The 23882-nt window shown below is 40.9% G+C and overlaps 2 protein-coding genes across 2 annotated transcripts in view; one reads left to right on the top strand and one right to left on the bottom strand.

Moving 5' to 3' along the window:
* The first annotated feature begins 3181 nt into the window (after window positions 1–3181).
* sf3b5 (splicing factor 3b, subunit 5) lies at window positions 3182–4926 on the top strand. The gene is made up of 2 exons (XM_071543535.1): window positions 3182–3278; window positions 3725–4926. Exon 2 carries the CDS (start codon window positions 3753–3755, stop codon window positions 4011–4013), a length of 261 nt encoding a protein of 86 aa, XP_071399636.1. The 5' UTR covers window positions 3182–3278; window positions 3725–3752; the 3' UTR covers window positions 4014–4926.
* A 6998-nt stretch (window positions 4927–11924) lies between these two features.
* phactr2 (phosphatase and actin regulator 2) overlaps window positions 11925–23882 on the bottom strand; it is a 45808-nt gene continuing 33850 nt past the window's right edge. Inside the window, exons 6-13 of the mRNA XM_071543536.1 lie at window positions 22663–23215; window positions 21817–21995; window positions 20903–21059; window positions 20319–20374; window positions 18209–18270; window positions 17614–17751; window positions 16977–17053; window positions 11925–16554 (exon numbers count right to left, since the gene is read on the bottom strand). Coding sequence (XP_071399637.1) covers window positions 16539–16554; window positions 16977–17053; window positions 17614–17751; window positions 18209–18270; window positions 20319–20374; window positions 20903–21059; window positions 21817–21995; window positions 22663–23215 — 1238 coding nt within the window. The 3' untranslated portion in view covers window positions 11925–16538. The remainder of the gene's footprint in view (window positions 16555–16976; window positions 17054–17613; window positions 17752–18208; window positions 18271–20318; window positions 20375–20902; window positions 21060–21816; window positions 21996–22662; window positions 23216–23882) is intronic.

The following is a 23882-nucleotide window of genomic DNA, read 5'->3' as shown; positions in this document are numbered from 1 at the left end:
CTCAGCAATCACTGATTGACCCAAGGGTGGAACTACATCACTGATGGGGGACAACATGTTTACTATTTGCTTGTTAACAAAGCAGATGCAGCCTGATAATCACTTGCCAAGCGCATACATTTACAATGCATTCCTTCATAGCCTATTTGTCTATATTGTAATTGAATTTGTATGACAGAATGTACTATAGATCAGTTCCCACACACAGACATGTTATTGTACTATTGTGAATATGCAAGGACTTCTTTTTAGATACTCTACAGCCCTGCTTACTCTTTTTTTTTTTTTTTTTTTTAATACTATTTTGCCCTGTTTCATGATTTACTGTTTCTGGTGTTTATATGTTGCTTTTATTCTTCTTTTTTTTTTTGCCTTTTATTGTTCCATCTTATTGTTGTTATTTTACTTTTTCTCTTTTCGCAGTTATTATTGTCTTTGGACTTTCTTTTTATTTTGACTGTAAAGCACTTTGTAACTGTGTTTCGAAAAGTGCTATATAAATAAAGAGCATTTTTATTATTATTACTCCACTGTCATTCTGTTATGACGAATCAGGACAAAGTGAAATATAAAAATGAAGCTTGGTTAGTTCCCTGATCCAAACAACACCAATCATGTTTGACACTTCAAACAAGGCGATGTGTTTAAGCTGCCAGCTCCTCCTCCTTCCCTGCGGCTCCTACCTGCCACACGCTGCTGCTGACTGCTTTCTCCCTCCACCTCTTCTAGCTTCTTATTAGTTAATATACTTACAATGGCATCTTCTTGCCTCTTGCATTATGTACAGTATATTCTGTGTCTGCTGGGTTCTGTTCTGATAGTCTGGGGGGGTTGATTGCGCTCACCGCTGCCTCTTTAGCATGCTGCTTGGATTCATACAGGGAGCAGCCTGGAGACCGCCAACTGTAGAGCCAATTATGCAATTATGGTGTTATCTTCATCACGAGAGTGTTCCTGACTGAATATACTTATGACTGCTGAGTAGACCTGCCCTACTAATACTCTATTTTACATGAACAGCACACTGTAAAATATACATCTCTAACATGGCAAATAAGAAAAAAATGACGGCCAATTTAACTGGTGGTTCAATCACTTCCCAAACATTTAACAATAGGCCTAACACATTTCCCATAGCCTTACTGAATGACATATTTACAGGAACAGGACAGTCGGTGTCCAGCTGTCGCGCTCACAGATGTGAGTTGGCTCTTAACATTGTCAAATGAGTTTAAGTTTTTTCCACCATGTGTTGAAAAGCACTGTGTAAATTCTGGCAGAAATTAATCTGTGCACTGCAGGAGGAGATGATTCATCATGATGATGATGAAACTGTGTCTGCTCGCACCGCGATGCCAGCAGAGATAGGCCTTATATAATTGCACAATTCTAAGAAAATGCTTTGGCTAATTGCCATTAGTTATGATTTGCGGTCCGAAATTATTGGCATGATTATAGGAGGAAAACCAAGACTCATCTCCAACCACTTCTTCAAAGAAATGTGTATGTCCAGGGCTTTTATGCAATAGGTGTACCTATGTCTCTTGTTTTGCAGCAATGCTCATAGCAACTCATTACCTTATAAAGAAATGTCCGTCTTATAGGGAGCAGATGTTAAAACAATATATAAAAGCTTCAGGAAATAGAGGCCCAAAAACAGGAGTTGAACAGGGGATGGAGTACAAGATGCTAAAAAGGCAAAAGCTAGAGGTGGAGAAAGATGAAAGTGGAAAGAAACCACAAGGAAATCCACAAGAAAGTGGAAAGTGTGTATTTACTACACAATGTGATAAAGACATGTTTCCCCAATTCATTTTTCCATTTTGTTCTACAGAGTTAATTGGTGACTGACACGAATGAAAGTTCTTTTCAATGCAAATGTCCACAAATATAATTGAACAGTGTTACCATGTCTCACACACACACACACACACACACACACACACACACACACATAGCTTGTAAACTTAAAGAAAATGGTTGGCAGTGGCATCCTGGTGGTCTGGAAAAATGTGGCTTATGTGGATTTCTTCCACAGGTTCTGGTGGTGGTCTGTTCCTCGACATGCATATGACGTGGGAAGGAGAAGGTTCTCCTTCCCACATCCATGTCAAACGTTTGCATATGACATGCCAGGTGATAGCCAATCAGAGAGCTTGTTACGTCCCTTTTTAATTTGAACTATTTATTGATGGATTAATATCTCATTTGTAAATTCTTTTTATAATTCCTCTTTTTATAGCCCATTAAAATATCACATAATGAATTACTTTGTAATTTAAATTAATTGTAAACAAACGTATTAATGCCTATTTTTATCGTACAATTAGTTATTAATTAATTAAATGCTTTATTACTATTTCCGTGACACTTGTGGTCCTCCTTGAGCTGACCAAATGCCATCCCGATGTGACCTTTGGTCGCCACATGTTCTGTATTAAAATTAATTTGCGACACGGTTGTTGGCTCAGGGTGTCAGAAGGTATTTCTGACAGGCAGAGAACCTGTTTCCATGCAGGTGCCCAGATATGTCACATCTTTGGGAGAAAAGTAATAGGCTACTTAACAATTAATCTTGGTCAGGACACCTCAATCTCACCTAATCATGTCACAGTGTGCTGTGCAGTCCAGGCAGTTTTCCTTGTTTAAACATCAGATTAGCCAACCCAATGTGTTTTATTACATACTGTAACCTATTTACATACATGAACTAATTATGAACTAACTGTCATGAACTAATGATATACATACATTAACTAACTATACCTTGTTTTTCATATACTTTTTATATTAGCAGCACAGTGCAAGGACACTGAAAGCTACACTGCACCCCAGACAGAGTTCAGCATGAAATTAAACAGCATGCGCGTTTGCAAATGATGATGATTTTTGTATTTATTTATTTATTTTTGTGCCACGAGCTACTCTCTCGGTTAGGTACAGGCTGTGACAACCGCACTGTAGAGGTGACAACAGACTGGCACACACTGATTGTCAATATTGTTCTAAAATGTCATATTAATAAAGCACGTTGAATTTAATTGATTGGAATATAATATAATTGAACACACAGAGAGAGAGAGAGAGAGAGAGAGAGAGAGCGAGAGAGAGAGAGAGAGAGAGAGAGAGAACGAACGAACTCAGGCTGCAGACTTGTTTCCCCCGGTTTATATTGTAGGTGGCACATACCGGAAGTTATCTGTGCTTTGTCGTGCTGACGGACCTGAACACAGTTTTCGTCTTCAAACCTCGTTTTGAAACTCTTTACTTCCTATCGAGTAAGTATCTGCTGTATTTGAATGAGCTGAGGCAAAGATGTTTAAAAGAACAGAACATGCCATCGGAGAAGATATTACATTGGGCTTACATTAACTAGCTTGCTAACCTACTGTTAGCCAGAAAGCTATTGGAGCTAACGTTAGCATGCTAATTCTGTCCTGGTAAAATAGTTAATTGAAGCGAGGATTATATTAATTTTTAGTTTTTGCTTTATTAACCAAGTAACTTTACCAGTATGAAAGCATTACATTAAGGCAGTAAGCCAGCGAGGTAACTGCTACATCATTTATTAATCTTAAAATTATATTGGTTCACATGGTTCAGAATTTAAGATTAATGATAATGGAACTTAGTACTTTATTGGTGCACCTAGTAGGGATTCCTACCAGCCTCTGAATGAAATGATGACGTTAAATTCTGACTTTTTTCCTCCATCTTTGGCCAGAGCCTCTGGGATTCCCACCTCAGTGAGAATGACAGACAGATACAACATCCACAGTCAGCTGGAGCATCTCCAGTCCAAGTACATTGGGACAGGCCATGCCGACACCAGCAAGTGGGAATGGCTGGTCAACCAGCACAGAGACTCTTACTGCTCCTACATGGGACATTTCGACCTTCTCAACTACTTCTCCATCGCTGAGAACGAGAGCAAGGCGCGTGTCCGCTTCAATCTGATGGAGAAGATGCTGCAACCATGCGGGCCGCCGGCGGACAAACCTGATGATGCCTAGATTTGATGATTTTGGGATGTGTATGTTTTTACAGTTTTTTTTTTTCCCAGTTTCTTGGACACCCAACTTGATTTCTGACAGACAGTTGCCATGTTTCTGCTTTTCCCCTAATGTTTCAATGCAGACCAGACCTTTGTTTGAGTTCAGCCATATAAAAACAGAAGATACCTAGATCCAGAACATCATTTGGACCACCCAAAACACTGTTTCTTGCTCCTCGCAACTTTCTAAAGGCGTCCTTCAGGTAAATTTGTCACTGAGGTTCTGAAAAAGTAAAACGAGCGTTTTAAGCAATCCAAGCAGCCTTGAGCAAGACTGAAACCTTCACCAGACAAGATAACAACAGTGTGGTAGTAATGGCTGTGTTAGAAGAGGATGGGAATGTTTTTCTGTCTTGTATTGCCTTGAGTGTTTTTTCTGTCATACATTTTTTTTTCTCATTTTGATAACTGGTGTAGCCTTATCCTTGATTGAAATTCCTGCTCTTGATTTAATTCAAATTCCTCTTTCTCCATATTGCCCATGTCACTTCTATGATCACATCTACATATTATTTAGATTTCTGCTTGTTTGTGCACACTGTTGGATTAACCCATAGGCACCTACTTAGTCATTACTATGTTTCAAACTTGAAATTATTTCTCTTCAAAAAGTCTGTATCCAAACTAGATTTTGATTTGATTTCTTAAATTCTACAATGAATTAGACAAATTATTAGACTTATTCTGTAGCAATGTGCAGTGCAGAGTAGGTCGCTCTGTCAGGCCTGGATGTTTTTATTTCAGAAGTTAAGACTTAGTGTTAAGCTTGTGTTGATAAAAGGTCATGTGATGCTACAGGCTAGGAATGAATGTGTTCAGCTCCATTTTTGTACAGGTTATTAGATTCATATTTCACAATAAACTTATCAACAAACTAGTGTTTGCTTTTAAGATGAAATCGATATAGTCAGTGTGTGGAAATGTAAAATGGAAGCCAGAACATGATGAACAACCTAGAATACAGGCAGAGACACAGTAAGGCTTGAGGCTTACAGGCCTGAACACCAGAGTGCATCAGACTCAGTATGAATCGTTCTTCTCTCTGCTGTCTGCCCCCTTCATGTCCCGGCTAAACAAGAGCGAATCTCATTTCTTTGGCCTTGCTGATTACACAAACTCTTTGTCTTGTCCGCCTACACAGTCTCTTACACATGTACACCATATTCAAGTATACACGCACCTGTGCCCAACTGTCCACCCACACAAACACACACAAATCAGCCTGATTTGCTGTGCCCCGCTGTTCTCTGTCAGGTAATCAGACACAGTTTATAGTGGGTACATTTTATAGCCAAGTGTTTGGTAAGACAGAGCAGAGAAACATTGACAGTGTGTGAATCACTCCCAAGCCAAAGCTGAATTCAGTCAAGGGAAGTAAATTGAAGAGTTTGGGTGTGTGTCCGATCAGATTTTCATGCCTGATAGAAGCAAAATTACATCATCTGGTACGTTTCATTTATGTCTCCTCAAAAGGAAATTATAGCAACATTCAAGAGTGCAAAATAACTTTTGGAGTGATGTCAGAGTTCACCACGACACAGGTTAAACACTGCCAGTCTGACTCATGAAACAGATTTCAGGCTACAGCTGAAGGAAATGATTCGCATAATGAATTTTAATCTAACAGTTCCTTTGATGAGGAGATTCAGGTAGTTTAATATGCCATGATAAATGTTTTTATTATGTAAATTGCCCCAGGGCTGTTAGAGAAGGATAGATTTTTAAAGTCACAGTCAATACAAGGTTCTTGTTTGGATTGAAGAGAGCAGCAGGTGCTGCAGTTTGAGTTGTTGCTGACTCCAGGTAATATATCAAAGTACACTGCCGGCCAAATACGCACAGAAATACACACACACACTTGGTGGGAGAGGATGTTATGTATGAGTCATTGTTGGATTGAGAGATTAATCCGTGGGTGCCAAGGAAGTTCTTGTGTTGTGCGTCGTGAGTGTGTGTGGAAGCGAGAGACAGATTCTGTGTGTGTTGGAGTGTTTCTCACTGGGTAAGTCCTTGCCATCTGTCCTCGCTGTGAGAGCCATGGATACACCGCTGCCAAGTCAGGCGTGAAAGCAGCGTGAGGCCGCTCAGTGCACATTCACACACGCACACACACACACACACACACACACACACACACACACTCACATAAACCCACTTGTCTTGTTCTCTCTGCAACACGCGTGTGCACACGAACAGACGTCTCCTGGATTCCAGCTAGTGTTTTTGTTTATCATGTTTCATTTGCAGTTTCTATGAGCCAGTGGGTGAGCCAGAGAATCCCAGAGAGGCTCCGCCATGCAGCGCATGCAAAAGAGCCGCACCGAGACCCAAGTGAGAGTGGGAGTGTGGACAAAAGGTTGAAAGAAAAATATCTACTCAGAAAATTCAATATACCCTTCTGTGTATCAGTGAGTAATTGAAGGGGCACTGCTTTAGAGGTGGACTCACCATCCTCACTATTTCAATGGTAATAAGGTTGGTAGGTGCGTGTACTCTGAATCTATTTACAGTATATGCTCTCGACTACGGCTACAACACTCCATCTGTATGTGCAGCATGCTGAGAGAAGCATGCTGGGGGGTTTAACTGAGCTGAGTCGAGGTAAAGGGAACAAAATGCACAACACTCACTCTGTAGAAAAACACAGACTCTATTGCATTAAAAACATGATGTTGGGTATTGTTTATTGAGATGTGATTAGATGATTAGCTGATCAATGACTTAAAGATTGTCTGCTCAGTCTCCTGCACCAACAATGTCCATCTTAAGGTTTGATCATATTATTGACACTTCACATCTCAAGGTTGCTCTGCTTAAAATACAGTTTTACCTTGCAGAGAAAGATTGTTGAGCTTAATTGAGAGGTAATTGATTTGTCAGTGAAGCAGGCCTATGCTGATTTGTAAACATGGCAGTTGCAATTTTATATAGGCATTCACTTTTTTGTTAGGGGACGGCAGAGTGCTGATAAAATGGAAAAGCAATGTAATTGAAGCAGCTGGTACTCCTATCTAAAAGATAGCCTTCTGGGGCACAGTGACCATAAATTTCCGGCCTGCCTGCCAACACACAAACACTGTAAAGCCATTTATCTCTCTGCCAATCTAGATTTCTGTCTCCATCTCTCTCTCGCTTTTGCTCTCTGTCAACAATTAGGGAAATTAAGTGAGTTTTTTTTATTATTTTTTTTACATTTTTAAATTGTCCTTTCATAATTTTAAATAAAAAGTACAGTTTCTATTCAGTCATGAATGTTTTGTGAGAGAGAGAGAGGGTATACAACTGCAAACAAAAAAAACTCTCAAAAGCATGATACAGCAGTTCTTGTGTTATATGAGACAAACTGGAACAAACAGGAATAAAATTTAGCTAGAAACTAAAACAAAATTGTCCTCCCAAAGATTTTGAACAGAGGACTACTGCTGAAAGTTTGGTTATGACAGCTGATTAGCGCTATCAGGGTAGGGGGCTCAAAACCCATCATTTCAATTAGGAATGTGTCTGATAATTTATCAGTAAATGAATGTGTGTAGGTGTGTTTGAGTTGGAGGGGGAGAAGGAGGGAGATCCAGATTCCCCTCCTTCTCCCATAATTCTTAGGGATGCGGCAGGAATATGGAAGTTGCCGTCTGATACAGCAATTCATATTTTACTATATACTGTACATTAACTGTTGAAACATCTTTGCATTTTTTCAGCTCATGCTGCCTCATAAAGATTTTGTCAGATATCTACAAGTTTTCAATAGACTAAGTATTGTTTGGAGAGAATTCTCATACCGGATCAATACAGTACTACACAGAACAATAACAAAAATAGTTATTATTGCACAAATAAAACTTTCTTTCACATAACCAGACCGTTCACCTCAGTTCACTTTACTTGGTTTTTCTAATCTCTGAAGCTGCTCAAGGAGAAACCTAAAGAAAAATGAAGTTCAGATGCAGGTGAAGCAGTTGAAATGTAATCAGTCTCTGCCTGCTTTGCACTCTGCATCAGTTGGAGGGTAAAGCTCCTCGGGCTGCTTGAACATCCCACAGCCAAACTGCTACAGAACCAGCGGCTACTGTGTTGATCAAATCTCATTATCTCACCTCCACTCACTTCATCTGTGAGACCATTCAGGAGCCAGCAGTGTCTTGATGGTCTATTCAATCAATTTTGTTTTTCTCTGCACTCACACACACTTAAAAGCTATGGTTAGAATGAAAACCGCATGGGCATCAATGTCTGTGTGTGTGTGTGTGTGTGCGTGTGCGTGTGTGTTTGTGCTTGGCCTTACAGAGAGAATGTCACCTGTTAATAACCACTTGGCCTTTGTGTGTTGATGCCGAGCGTCTCGTCTGGGCGGTGTCCATATCTGCTCTCTTCTGATTACACAGGAGCCCGGCCAAACGGTGAAAAGGTCTGGGAGACACTTTCACTCTCGTCAAATATGAACGCTCCCACAATCCAATTATCTTTGCCCTTCACTGCTACCCACCTGTTTTATCCATCTATCTCCTTCCTCGTCTTCATTCTTCTCCTTCACTACCCTCTATTGTCTCCTCTTCTTCGCTCCTCTTCTCCTCCGCTGCTCTCCTCTCATCCGAACCTTATCACCTCCTCTCTTCTCCGATTTTCTGCAACGCATTTACTCATTTTTAGAGCTCAGACAGGCTTAGCAATGGAGTGGAAACGTCCTTGATAAAACATAGAAGTAATCACTCTGCAGAGAGATGGCCAAGTCAGAATAAGGCGGTGAAAAATACATAAATATTTTATGTGTGGAATGGATGAGTACCTGCCGGGCATTTTCTCTTAACCAAATGCAAACTGAATTTCCTTGCAGAATAGTGGAGCTCATACTCAAAACAGCACGGTTTGTTTGATTTTCATTCAGTGTGGTCATTCACTCATTCGTTCATTTGTTCAGTCATTCATTCATTCATTCAGAAGATAGGAAAAGCAATGGGGAAAAATCATTGGAGACCTTAGCTGAGAATATGAGAAGAGATACTTGACTGAGCATCTGGTCTTATGGCTTTAATGAGTCACACTGGAAGCAGTTCTATAAAATTGAATATCACCTTCAACTAACAAAGATGATTTAAACTATATTTGCAACCAAGTGGGCCAATAACTGTACCAGTCATCATTTTTGAAATAGATAATTTTTTTTTTTTACTGGACAATGACCTTTTATATAAAAGAACATAATTTCCTAAAAGATTATGAGCACAGAAAATAGCTGAATTGCAGCAGTCTGTGCTCAGAAATGTTAGAAATGTATATTTTCTGCATTGTTAAACTTTTACAGCCTTTCTGACTAATTTTTGCCAAGGGTGCAAGTCATTTGAGAAGGCGCCGTGGATTGACTGTAATAAGAACAATATGATAGGGCGGAATAAAGAGTTTCTCTAGATCACATTTTTTATTAATGTCTGGGGGTATTACGGTTGGGATTAATATCCCCCCCTCTTCCGATTGAGTGGTGGACCAGTAATAGAGCAGAGACCTCCAGGCAGCGTGCCAGGCACAAAACTGCCTTCCTATCCTGCCTGGGAAGCCTCATTAACTTGGGGTGTGTGTGTGTGTGTGTGTGTGTGTGTGTGTGTGTGTGTGTGTGTGTGTGTGTGTATTTGTTTTACAACCAATCTCAGCTTTGGGACTAAGAAGTGAAAACTTTTTGGAGAAGTTTTGCTCAATTTAGAGTTACAGATCAGGTTTAGAGTTCAGGTGTGAAGGTTAAGAGTAAAGTTTAAGGTAAGGCTGAGGATTTAGGGAGCTTGGTGTAGTGGAGTGTAGTGAATGGAAGGTCTTCATAGTAATAGGTTACAGGATTGTGTGTGTGTGTGTGTGTGTGTGTGTGTATGATAGAAAGAAAGAAGGAGAGAGAGAGAGAGAGAGAGAGAGAGAGAGAGAGAGAGAGAGAGAGAGAGAGAAGACAGGCAGGAGGTTTATGATCACTTTGCCCCAGAAGGGCATCGTTTAGATAGGAGTACCAGCTGCTTCAATTATCTTGCTTTTCTCCTTTGCTGTAAAAAACAGGTTATCGCCACGCTGTCACAATAATAAATACCAAACAAACGAACACCTACAGTGTTTCAAGTTGTAGCTGCTAAGTTGGCAAGTCAGCGTGTGTCACTGGCAAATCAAAATTCAATTTAGACTCTTCCTGTCGAACAAGGTCAGGCTTTACTTGGCACATCTGTCACGTGAAATCAATTCTACAATCAGCACGTAATCAGAGGCTCTAAGTTTGGCATAAGATCGGTGATTCACAATATCTGTTCCTCCATCCCTCCATTTCCGTCTCTTTCCAACTCCCCTTGTCCCTTTTCTCTCCCCACCTCTCGTTCCCTCTCATTTCCCTAACGGCCCCGTCTCTCTTTTTCTTTCTCTCTCTCTCTCTCTCTCTCTCTGTACTCTTTCTCTCTGTTTTCCAGCACCAACTCCATTACGCCCACATCCTCTTTAAAAGCTGGCAGGCTGGTACTTTGGATGAGGCTGACTAGGTAGGTAGGGCTAAAATTCGATACTTTAATGGTCATGCAAAGGCAGAGACCTCACATATAAACCAAATACACACAAAGGCTCAGATACCTCGGAAACACACACACACACACACACACACAGTCAGACAGTACACAGAATTCTCATTCATCTGGAAATTTCCAATATAGCTTGATGGAAAAGCAGAGCAATGTGTTTCACCTCTCAGCCTTGGGTTTGTCAGATTGTCTTTGCACATTGCAGACTAAAGACGCATTTGAATGTCAACTCCTTGTGAGGGATGCAGCTATTACAGAGTCGCCGCAACCAAATAGGCTGTTATTTTTTATTTGTCAAAGTTAACTGCTGTGCATAATAGCATACGCAGCAGTTGTCTAGATTGATGAAGTTTTCAAGATCAGGATAACGCGGAAGGTGATGAGAAAAGCTGACTGAGAACTTTCTTCTAATACCTCGTCGGACGGCTTAGTTGGCGCTAACTGCTACAATCTTGAGTCAGCCACAGTTCTCCCCACATATAGGCTATACACCATACACATATGAGATCAGGGACAGGGAGGAAAAGCCTTGCCGTTGTCATTGTACCCTCGACAACGATCTTTAAAACTTGGTTGCGATGACATAATCCTTAATTAGTTCAGGAAATCTGCAAGGAATGATGTAATGTCTTTAAAAAATAATAACTCTAATGGGGCTTCTTGCTCTCTCTATTTTATGCCACTAAGCGGTGAATTAGGAGCGGTGGCATTAGCCTTTCAGGCCTCTTACTGATGAAGCCCCTCTTATGCATCCATGAAATCTCTTACCTAAAACCAAACACTGAGGAGCAAAGACGACCAGAACTGATGACACCCTGATGGAAAAGACTCCACAAAGGAAGACTACTCACAATATATATCTACAAATTGAAGTGAATATACTGGAGGGTGTAAATTGTATATTATGCTGTAATCTTTCACGTAGTCTTTTCTCATACTCTCATATTCCTCTCATTGTTTTACATGGTATCTATATTGATATTTCATAATTCTCCACATTTTTCATGATGCACAAATCTCACATTGTCTTCATGTCTCAGTAAGTTCTGCTGCTTGAATCCATATTTTTTCAGACGTGGACATTAATATGTCCAAGTCAGAGTATTGGAGTTGTCATTATATTACCTCCATTTGCACTGTTCTTATTTCTATGCTAGTCTTGATGTATTCCTATTACTACTTTCCCCGCAGGGCTCATTAAAGTTTCATATAAAATAAATATATATAAAAAATAGATAAAATGAGATATTACTTTTACTTGATTATGTGAGCAGCAATGATCATCTAAAAAAAAAAAAAAAAAAGGCTGACAAAATAGATGTTTTTCCAATGACTCTTTATATACAAAAGCAACATACACAGTTTGGACCTAACAGGGGCTGTTCATATGATACATGATCTCCATCCTATGAAGAGAAATTACAAAGAGAAATCTCAGAAGGCTTCTATAACATACATCAAGGTGTTGGGAGTCAGTGTTGAGTGTGTGTCATGTGTCACATACAAGCAGTAAATCTGTTCAGCGGCTCTGAGCATTTTGCTACTGTTGTGTGAAAACTACATTTTGATGACTTTCACATTTTCACTTACAACTGAAGGTTTACGCAGTAGTTTACAGGTTGAGCAGGTTTTACTCTAATGCTCATGAAGCCCGACTGAAACATGAAGACATATTTTGAATTTCACACGGGCGAGAGAAAGATTACATATTGAAGATAAAAGGTTTTCATTCAACAGCAGCAGTTTGGTAATGGCTGCTTGGATAGCCAGATAATTGGGATTTGACTAATTGACTAAGGAAGGCTCAAGCACTGTCACAACAGCAGACGGCAGACACTTTCAAATGCCAACATTTTCATGGAACTGGTGGAAAGCTCCGATATGGGAGATTAATATCGCAAATTAATGCAAACAGTCAAAGTGGCTGTGAAAGCTTTTAACAATAACCTGAATTTTAGTGAAATACTTGTCAGTTTAGTAGCTGATATTCATGAAAGGAGTTGTAAACGTTTATACTTTAATGTCAGATTTTCTGTATCAGGCTAGTTGACTCCCAGTCAGTCGTGCATGGCCGCAATTCTGGTCACATGCAGAAGACGCCTTCAGCAATAATGCAAGGAATTGTGGGATACACAGCAACTTTTAACCCTCCATTGGTTCCCACTCGGAGGGGGTTTCATGAGTCTATTTCACAGTTCCATGGAAGATTAAACGGATTTCATGGATAAAAGGTTATTTACTGGATTTGTACCCCTGGTTTAGAGTAATACTGACTGGTTATGGCTAAATATGAACCTTCTAGGCTCTTACACACTTTCGACTGCTTACTCTAGATCCAGGCTAAACCAAATGGACCTGGACTAAAATGTGTAATTAAGGACCAGTTTCACAGACAAAACCTACATTTCTATTGATAATCCAGTCCAGGATTCCCCTTAGCAGTTTAAATATTAAAGCCTATAAGACAGAGTATCACCTGAAAATGACATTTTGCACAAGTCCTTAGCTGGATTTACACAAGCAAAAAAAGATTTCTGAAGCTTGTCAATGTTTATCTACTTTAACCTATCTTGTTAAAAGAGAAAAATATCTTATTCCAAGCGATCCGTGTTTACACAGGCATGAGAAAATCAAATCTGTACTAAGACAAGGTGAGAATTTTAATTTGTTTCTGTGCAAATGTGGCTCTTGTTCAAAGTCCTTACCAATAATACTAATATTTGCTGTTGGAGTGCAGACTGTTCACCTGTACAGGAACTAATCCTACACAGCCTGCCACTTAACACACTCTGACTATGTTTACATATTGGATGCAACTGGATTATATACGAAACATAGCTGGATTGTTGTTGCATTAACTGCTTATGTGTGCACATCACAGTTACGTTAACATTTCAAAAGAATTGGACCCAGTTCAGTTTCTCTAGTGTGGGTGAGTCCGGAAGGGATTATTAAACTGCATCTACTGTAAATGTCGTCACCATCCATGATAGGCTTCCTCTGCACTCATAACACCTGCTGCATACAACCTGACATCTGTTTCAATGGAGATGGAATACAGTAGAGTAGGAAAGAATACACCAGAATAGAGATTTATCACCATCTATATAATATGTTATATACATACATGGTTAAGCCGAGTCTGCCTGTAGATTTCCCTGTACTTGATATGTGTACAAACAGCACTTACATACAGCACATTCCACCATCAATATCTGGGGACAATTAAAAAAAATCATACAAGTAAGATCAGAGCTTAAAACATTCACATCAAAGTAATAACGTATCATGTCATTGGCAGTAAAATTGATTTCGATGTATGCACATGCTCGATATACATTCTGTACAAAATAATCAATATATAACAACATAGACATTGACATGAAGGAATACTGTTGGTTCTTTTCCATCGTTGTACACCGATTCTTGTAACAACCTCTGGACATTCATGAGTGGAGAGAGTAAATCTGTCCTTTTCAGTTCCTATTTGTAAGAACAGGGAGTGTCATGGCGGTTGGAGGCCTTCTTCAGGACCAAAGCCTTTGGACGTCAGCAAGGTGGTTTTATACCAATCACCTGCCAGGCAATGTCTCCCCTCTGGTCAAGGTGTGGTAGGAAAACAACACTGAGGGCCTAGTTTTTATTTAAATGTTTATATGAACATCCACAGCAACAGGGCGGCCATATTTAGCTCTTTTGTCCCCTCCAGCTTGTTGTATAAGATCCAGATTTTCAGCTAGCTTCCCTTTCTAACAGCTCAGCCAAACAACTTGGCATTCACGTAGAAAGAAACCATTATCCATGGTCCCCTTTACATTTTGTATTAACATGTGTCATGGGTATTCAGATTTTATCCACACAGAGATGAACTGCATAAAATCCTGGGTATAAATGCACCCGAGATGCAATAAAGATGAAGAGTAAGCCAACCGGCCAATCCATCTCTGCCAAATTGCTAACAAAGTGTAAATTAAACATTTCCAATCTACGCACACTGAATGCATAAACAGAAGTAAATGCTCATAAGTGCAGTTCAGATTTACAAAGTAACAATAATCTAGGCCCAAACATTGTGCAAAGCTCTAACACACAATACAATTGTTGTGACTGTAACACACACACACACTGCAGAAAAGGAAGGGAAAAAAACAATAAAATTAATGGCTAACAGCAGTGAAATAGAGGACCAGCTAATGGCTGTGGCATGCTGATTGGTGAGGCAAAGAAATAGTGCATGCCGCCTTACAATCTCCCTCATGCCTGCTAGATTATTAAAAGACATACAAATTTCATAATTTTGCATTACATGTGAGAGAATGTTGTCAGGCTGATGGTACAAAGCTACATCTTGGTAGGGAAAGAGCAATGTAATTCTGTGTGGATAATGAGGAGACACTTTTAATGCAAATGTCAGTAAAATGCAGATGATTCCTATCTGGATTCAAGACGCATGTTAAGTCAAGGTGTAAAGGGGCCACTTGTTAGTCTCTCTCTCCTTATATAACCTTACAATGAGCTGCTACAATGAGTGAAGCCACAGGAAGGTATAACTACAGACAGCACTGCAGAGCATGTTCAATGAACTTGAAAATGAAGGACTTCTCCACGTCCTCAAGAGGCCGACTGATCCCCTTGATAGAAGAACTCTTGATTTTCTCGTCTTGCATTCATAAAGCCCTACAGTATATGAAGGGCGTGTCAGAAGTGATTTAGCTCTGCTGACCAAATCCCCCCACAGTACCACCTTTCGAGCGAGGCCTTTCAAACCAGGATGAATTGAGAAGACCAATGTGTGATTGAATGTTCAGTTCTTTTGTTTGCACTTATTACAAGTCACTTTGGATTGGGAGCGTCAGCTAAGTGCCTAAGGTGGGAAAGAAAAACTGAATTCAGATGCTCGACAGACACTCCTACTCTTCAAAGCTTGCACAGCAGATCCTCTAAACAGAAAGTCCAGGGCTGCGAGACCAGAGGTTTTTGCCTTTAGTAACTCATTGGATAAAACTCAGAGATCCACAGATAGGCACATCACAAACCTAACACAGAATATATCATACGGTACATGAGCATCATGTATCATACACTCTGTGCAAAGTGATCGGCTATAGGGTGATTTCCATTGCACTCCACCTTTAAAGCCTCAGGTGCTCACAGCTTCAGCAGTACAAATATAACAATAACAGGTTACTCTTAATCTGTATACACTTCTTCGTTCTTTCATTCTATAATTCTTATGATATAATGCCCTCTAGTGGCAATAACTTTTAAATATGTCTACAAATGAACTGCAGTATTTGAGATACAAATCAAGAGAGGCACATCTGAATGTCTCTCCTCTTCTCGCATCCATGAGATAGGCACTGACATCATCACCACGCAGCCATCCAATCACCCCTCACTTCACTGTTCTGGGAGGATGTCGATATATGGCCACAGGGTTGGCAGCCATTCTTTACAAGCGCTGTCCTCGGTTTATGACGACAAGTTAAACCTCGGCAAGAAGCTGGGTTTCACTCGTAGGCTTTACTACCCAGCCACTCTGAAGATTTAGGCCGCATCCATATCTAAAAAGGCAATTTCCACTCATTGGTTTCTCCCTCTCTTTGCAAGGCCTGATGTAGAAGAGTGAATGAAAACACCCATCGACAGGTACAGGCCATATCCTCTCAAATAAATAAATGGTTCTGACCGGAGCCCTATACACAGCCCTAGTTCTGACCGTAGACATGTGCAAATATTTCACTGGTGTCCATGGATGCCCCCAGGCCTTATACACACCTGTAAGCTGTCACCATAGACATAAATACATATGATTGGGGGCTAGGGGATCCCAAAGCAAGGTGAGGTGAACTGTGCACCGCAGGTTTTGGGGTTTGGAGAGCTGGGAGACTGCTGGAAGCTGTGGATTGGAGAGCTTGTGCTGCTGAAGTCCAGCTGGCACTGAGGGCTGCTTAGGGCCGATGGAATCTGAAGAGACACACACACACACACACACACACACACACACACACACACACGGTTCGTAAATAACATCACAATAATATATTAGACACTATGTTATGCTTGCTCCAAGTAATCACATTCAATACATTCTCTCTGCACTGGGATACAATATATAGCCATGTCATCTATATCTAATAACATATAAGAGACTGAACCAGGACTTTATTGGCAATCAATGGCTGGGGACTAATAAACTGGCGTCGACCTAGGTGTATGTCATGCCTTTTATGTGGTTAGTGGACATGGGCTTGGGGGCTGGAATAATATTAATATTGATCAATCTGAACAAATAAACTGCAGTATTTAAGGTGATAAATTACTAATGGAGTGTGACGGATCATTGGAACCGGACTAATGGTGGAGGCGATCGACCGCACAGTCAGTACCTGGTGAACTGTTTGCTGTCTTCATGAACCTCCATCTCTCGGCTCTTAAACTCATTCAGCTCCTTACGGATAGCAGCCTGAGGGGCAGAGTGCACACACACACACACAGGCAAACACACACACACACACACACACACACATTGACATTAATTCCTTAACTACTCAACCCTTGCCTTAACTCAAACCCCTTTATAAGAAAATAAAATAAATACTGTCCTAAAAATATATATATGTATATATATATTTGTGGTTATTCACCTCATGGTGATCAAAGACTGGAGATCACAGTTTTCCCACAATAAACTGGTAAAGTATCAAAATTGCTACATTGGCTGCTACAATTTCCAAATCGCAAGTGGCTGCAGTTTTTCTCTGAGAGGAAAAGTGTTGAAAAGGAAATTATGTCAAAAACGCTGAGTCCACTGGTACTGCAACAGCAATATTCAGCAAAAGAATGGTGACACAATTTTTTTTGTGAATATCTATATATTTTATTTGTCAGCCCAATTGTCTAATGCAGGAACCGTGCCATTTGTGAGTTGCTAAAGCAACAGCAAAAAGAATCAACCTAAAGTGACATTTTACGATTACTAACGATGTTAAAGCTAAATGTGACAGGAGGAGCAGGGTCAGGTACCTTGTCAGCGGGGGTGAGCCGTGTCCAGGGTTTGTCCGCCCGCCGGTCATAGTCCTTGGCGTCTGTTACCTCCACATACTCGTTAAAACGCAGGATCCTCCGAGCGACGAGCTCTGCCACTGTAGGCCTCACACTCAGCTACAGCCAGAGAGAGAGAAGCTGATTATCTATACCAAAACCTTGATATTTGCATCCATGTTGAGAACATTCTTCCGTAGTTTTCCTTCCTTAATATTACAGTCTAAAATAAATACCTACTGTATGTGCAAATGTTTTCCTTTTGTAGCCTATATTGATTTATTTTTGCATTTGCACGGAGGTAAAATTTGGCAACTTTTCTCCCAAGAGCTAGAGAGACAGACATAGACAAAGTGTGACTCCTAATCTCCACTGACAGGAGACTAATGTGCAGTTCTTCAGTTCCATCTGTGTCCACTAGATGGGGCGATTTCACCACAAACAGCACTTTCTCACTAACATGAGTCACAGTGCGGAGTATAACAGAACATGAACAGGTTCCATAATAGCAGCTAAATATAGACTCGCTCTTTCACTTTCTTTTCTGTGTGTGTGTGTGCTTGGGTGTTTACAGTACCTTTCTAGAGAGTCTCCTTTTAATCTCTTGCTTGGCTTCTTGCGCCTCTGTTTCATTCTTTTCTGCAGGCAGAGAACCAACAGAGTCATTTAACATCTGCTGCACCTACAATACGCTGCTGCTTCTATTTATAATTGCACGTGATGAGATTCAACATATGAGAGTGTGTTCATGCGTATGTAGCAATGCTATCGGCGTCACATAAACAAAAACAACACTGACACTGGTTTCGGTTCCTTTTCGTCCATAGATTAAATGATAAATGAGTCAATTCTGTAATACATTCTATTCTTGTAATGTTTTTGTGTGTGCATATATGTGCGTGTGTGTGTGTGTGTCGGTGGGTGACTGGGCCCTGGGATGCTGACTGACCCTTGACCTCTCGTGGTCCCTCCAGAGATTTACCCATAAGCCATCTGTGTTTCATAGCAACCAATCAAATAACTCTTCTTTCCCATAACCAGAACAACTGTGAACACGTGTTTTTTTCTTTCTGTGTGTGTGTGTGTATTTTTCCTAAATGAAAATTCAAACACCAGCATGGTTGCCGGCCGTCTCGGACCGCTTCCTGTTCACATGGGACGCTGGTTTTGTTTTATCTGTGTTATGACTGTGTTGAGGTTCTATTGTGTCTGTGTTACATTGTAGTGCTGTGATACTTCACACAGCCTCAACAATAAACCACTAGAGGATGGAGGTCTTTCAAACTCTTAGATGAATGAAATACACTGAAATTCCAGGTCAACTTATTAAAAAAATCTGGATACAAATGAAACATAGGTATGTGGATCCTATTTTGCCCTTCACAGTTTGCAATTTTAATGACACATCAACAAGGAACGATGTTTAAATTGCTACATATTCTGTTCTTTATGTCCAATCAGTAGACCGGTCAGCTCTTTCATGGTAGTGTAATGGTTGTAATGTGTTCCCAATAGAGTTGTGCTTTAGTTTAGGTCATAAAGTTTATTTTTTGTCATGTTACACTGTTGTTGTAATTGAGTTGTGTTAGAACCATATTTTAATTGTGGGATGGTTGTTGTGGCTGCATTGTAATTGAGTTACCATCTACTTATTTGATTATATTTTGTTGTGTTGTATCCGTTGGAGGCAGAATGGTATGTGTGGACTGTTTGCTATTATTTTCCACTTAGCATAAAGCAACAAATATTGCATGCTTACTTAGTCCTAAGTATGGGGAAAAGCAACATGAATTTATTCAGCTAGGCCTAGAGCAAAATGACTGATTCAAATTTAATACCCAATACAACAAACCACTTCAAAGAGCTTTAGAGGCAACTGCAGTAGCAACGCCACCAGCCAGTCTCTGAAATGGAAAGCTGACAACACAAGCCAGCTAGAAACCCTCCAGCAGAATGATTTAGGTCTGTTTGGGGGCACAGCACCATGCAAATTTAAATGGCTATTTGATGGAGGATATTTCATCTTCAGAAAAGCAAATTTAGTTTGTTTGTTTTATAATGGGTGTATGTGCTTGCAGTGTGCACAAAGCACTGTCCATTCTATTTGAGCTGATATCATTCTGGTGTTCTGTAACAAAAGCGAGGAGAAAAGGGCAACAAAAACAGGCAACAAGGACTCTGTGTCAGCGCAACATTGAGGCAACCTCTGCCCAGCCTGTAAAATGAGTAGACCTCACTGGGACTGACCACATTAGTCCGGCCGATAGATACTAACTAAATATCTGTCCAATTTATGACACACAAGGTTATATCTGACCATCTGAAAGTGGCAGTGACAGTAAAACTGGACAGTCTGAACACCACGATACCAGTCAGCCTGGCCACACCAGGAACTTCTGATTTATCACTCAAATATAGAACTTTGGTTTTGATTGACAAGTAATATTGTTCTTGTAGTTATTGACTATGGACAGGTGTTGATGCACTGGCTATCATGCTCTCTGGAGGCATTATATATACAGCCATATAGCCTTGGTTAATTAACATGCTTGTTTTAACAAATATACACAAAAAACAAATTCAATTCAATGTATTTGAGCTTGTTTTTTGTGCCAGTTTTGTGAACTATAATCACCCTCAGTGTTTATGTTGTGTGGAGGTTTAAGCAGTGTATTTCAGTAACTCACGTTTGAGGATGTTCCTCTGCTCCAGCTCCTCAGTGCTGGGTCTTTGGCTCAGGCGCCTGGAAGGAGAATGAAGGTAAATGAAACAACTGTGTCACATATATTCTACCAGCAGTAGGGCTGGGCGATATATCGTATAATATTGATATCGTGATATGAGACTAGATACCGTCTGGGATTTTGGTTATCGTAATATTGTGAAATAACTTAAATGTTACTTCTTCCTGGTCTTAAAGGCTGCGTTACAGTAAAGTGATAAAATTTTCAGAACCTATTAGCCTGTTCTGGCCGAGTAAAATGAACAATGATTGGCTTTACCTGCTCATCATATCCACATTACTTATTACTGAAAACACATTACTGATTACTAATGATCATTACAAATTTTCAAAATTTTCTTGTGTGTAAATATCTTATGAAAGCACGAATACTCATCCTAAAATATCATCACATTATTGATATCGAAGTATTTCATCTAAAATACTGTGATATTTGATTTTGCCAATATCGCCCAGCCCTACCCCACAGTTCAGCTGAATCTAATCAGCGCTGTGTGTGTGTGTGTGTGTGTGTGTGTGTATGTGTACCTGACTAGTTTGCAGCCTATCTGCTGGCGCAGCTCGTGCCTCTCTGTCTCGGAGCTCCGCGGCAGAATGTTTTTCTCCTCCAGCTCTCTCTTGCTGGGCCGGTTCCCCAGCTTGATGTTCAGAGTGTCTCGCCGGCGGATCTTACTAGCCAGAGAGCCTGGAACAAAGACACACAAGGGAAAACTAGCGACAGGCTTCTGGAGGCCTTGGAACAACCTGTATGGAGACCAACTGCTGTGAGCCTGAAGACAATAGTGATGAGATCTGAAACACAACATGGCATCTGGATGATTGGTGTTCAACATTAGAGATAGCAGGAAAAAAAATAAACCCAGCCATTGCGTTCAATTCAGTCTTTTCACTGACACTTCGCGGATTAAACTGTCAATGTGAGATGGTTTTCAATATAGTACTGATAATGTTAGTGCAAGTTTGCATGATAATCAATCCCAATGCTACAGTACAATGGTACTTAAGATAACTGCAGCTGTAAACTGAGGATGTATTGATTAAACTACATCTTACAGCTCGTTTTACCCTCATATTACACATAACATTACGTTATATTACATAAAACTATGTAATCTATGTGTTACTAACTCCATACACAAAAGTGCATGAATCACTGTGTGAAATGTAAACAAACACCTAGAGCTGCTTGTTCCTGCCATCCGTATCAATGTATTTGCAACTTTGTATCACATAGAGAAAAATAATCCTTTTAGTAGAAACTCTATTTTCTTTATTAACTGCCAAACATACACAAGGCAAACTCAGAAATGGGATTTCAATGATTAGAACGTAATGAGGAGCGTCTCCAAAATGTCTGTATGAGTTATGTGGGTGACAATATTTACTTTGTTTTTCTTGTGTATTTCCATTATTGTGTGATGTGTTAGAAACTCGTCCCATACTGTTTGTGTACTCGTCATCTTCCTCTTCTTCCTCCTCCTCATCGCGGTACGGGATCGACCCGTCCGAGTCAGAGTCGCTGGCTTGGCTGTCTCTCGGCCTATCAGGGATCACCGTCACCTCAGGCTGCCGCACGTTCACACTGTGGCCCTGCTGCCTCTCAGCGTGACCATCCTCCGACCTGGAGGACACAGTTACAACACAGCATGTTGTACAGGGGCAGATGAGCAAGAAATGAGACCAGAACTTCTAGAGGAATTGCAAGACTTTAAAGACCACATGGAATGGCATCTTCATTTTACTGACATAAAGCAGAGAGGGATCATTCAACCAGTCTAAACCAATGGAACGTCAGTCAGGGAGAGAAAGGCAGTTGTATTTGATGGGAGGGGCAGAGGGGTGGGATTTAAAAAAAAAATCTGTGATGCTTTTATTGGTTATATTATTCCTACTAGTGCAGCATGAGGTCATCAGTGTATTCTTCAAGTGTATTTACTTTACTTACTTTTGCACATATTTGCTATGCAAAAATAACAGGACTGTAATTTTCAGTCAGTCAGTCAATTGCTTGTTCCCATATGTGAATAAGCAAACACTCATATTTAATAACCTGCAATTTTTGTTACTCCTAACATTTGTTTCTCACATACCACACTTGCCTTGGAATTTTCTGGGTAAACTGTGGCAAAAAGCAAACTTTGGTTACAATAATTATTAAGACCAGGAACTCAGTTACTCTGCAACACACTAGTAAGACTTTGTGTAAATCTGGCCTCAGCAGAGCCACAGCAAAGTAGGTGAAAATAAAGAATCCTTTACCAACTTGCTTGTCCTTCCTAGATCCTTACCTCTGGCTATTCTCCACAGGGGAATTTTCTCCTGTTTTCTTCTTGTCCTTTCCTCCCTTATCCCCCTCTCCTCCCTCCCCTCCCGTCCTCCCCAGTTCCTTGTCCTGTGATGAGCGTTCTGTCTCTCCCTCTGTGAAGGAAGTGTCCTCTGTAGCAGTGTTGACATGAGCAGACCGGTCTGTGGGCTCCGGGGCCGTACCGCCGGGGCCTCTGGTCTCCTCACCCAGAACGGAGGCATTGGGAGCGGATTTGTGAGTGGGGTCAGCCTGGCTCCCCTCTGCCTCAGGGCCTGAGCCTTGGGACGAGGCAGGCTGGGTGCCTGAGGAAGGGGGCCGGGAGTGTGACTCCCCAGGCGGGCTAGCAGTCTCTGAGGAGGCCTTATGAGGTACAGAGGAGGTGGTGGCAGGGTCTGATTTCCGGTTGGTCCTTGCCTCTGCCCCGCCAGTCTGTACTGCTGCTCCTCCGTCCTTAGACACACGGGAACGAGGGGTGGAGGCAGAGGAGGGGGCCGTTTTTGTTGTGTTTCCTGTCTTCTTTGGATGGGAAGATTTGGCTGAGGAGGAGGAGGAGGGGAGAGGGAGAGAGAGGGATAGGAGAAAATTAAAATTAGACTTATTAGTATACATTATTGCGACACCACTCAAGACCTTTAATATATTCTTTATATCTATATCCTTAATACTGCAGCATATACTGAATATTTTCCCTCTTACCACTGATGCATTAGCACTTCTGGTGCTTTACAAATTCTCTGTCCTGTATATTTATCGGGTATTTTTATGTGCATTCAAAAAGGTCCACAATTTATCTAAGTGAGTGTAAAGGGCCTTTTACATGGGAAGCAACAATCGCCTGGTCCTCATTCATTTTCAGTGAGAGGTGCGCGGGGAGATGCGGAGGAGCGGGTGGATTGGCAGGCGGAGCGGGACGCGGGCTCGCTCACGTAAAAAAGTTGCTCGTGCTCGTGCTCGTGCGCGCACACACCCGCCTGCTCAGCTAGAGTTGAATTGTGTTTAACTTTTGACCGCACGCCGCGGGATTCGGCCTAACAGCGGCAGTGCCTCGGAGCAGAGAGGCGAGTTTGCATGCGGCTGTCGCCTCCCGTGTAAAAAACCCTTAAAGCAGTAACAAACATACTATCAGCCATAACCATCTTTGCATTAGAGTAATCATTTCTAATTACATCTACAAAACCCTTTGGCGTTAGGGACAAATATAGA

The sequence above is a fragment of the Centroberyx affinis genome, unplaced genomic scaffold, assembly GCF_046629955.1.
Source record: "Centroberyx affinis isolate AG114_WGS23_722 - 3 ecotype Tasmania unplaced genomic scaffold, CSIRO-AGI_Caff_v1 ptg004340l_1, whole genome shotgun sequence".
NCBI classification, from domain to species: Eukaryota; Metazoa; Chordata; class Actinopteri; order Beryciformes; family Berycidae; genus Centroberyx; species Centroberyx affinis.
This window is presented reverse-complemented; position numbering and strand designations above follow the sequence as displayed.

Bases quoted from the DNA above. Each gene is read 5' to 3' on its own strand.
- sf3b5 (XM_071543535.1), top strand. From the start codon at position 3,753: ATGACAGACAGATACAACATCCACAGTCAGCTGGAGCATCTCCAGTCC.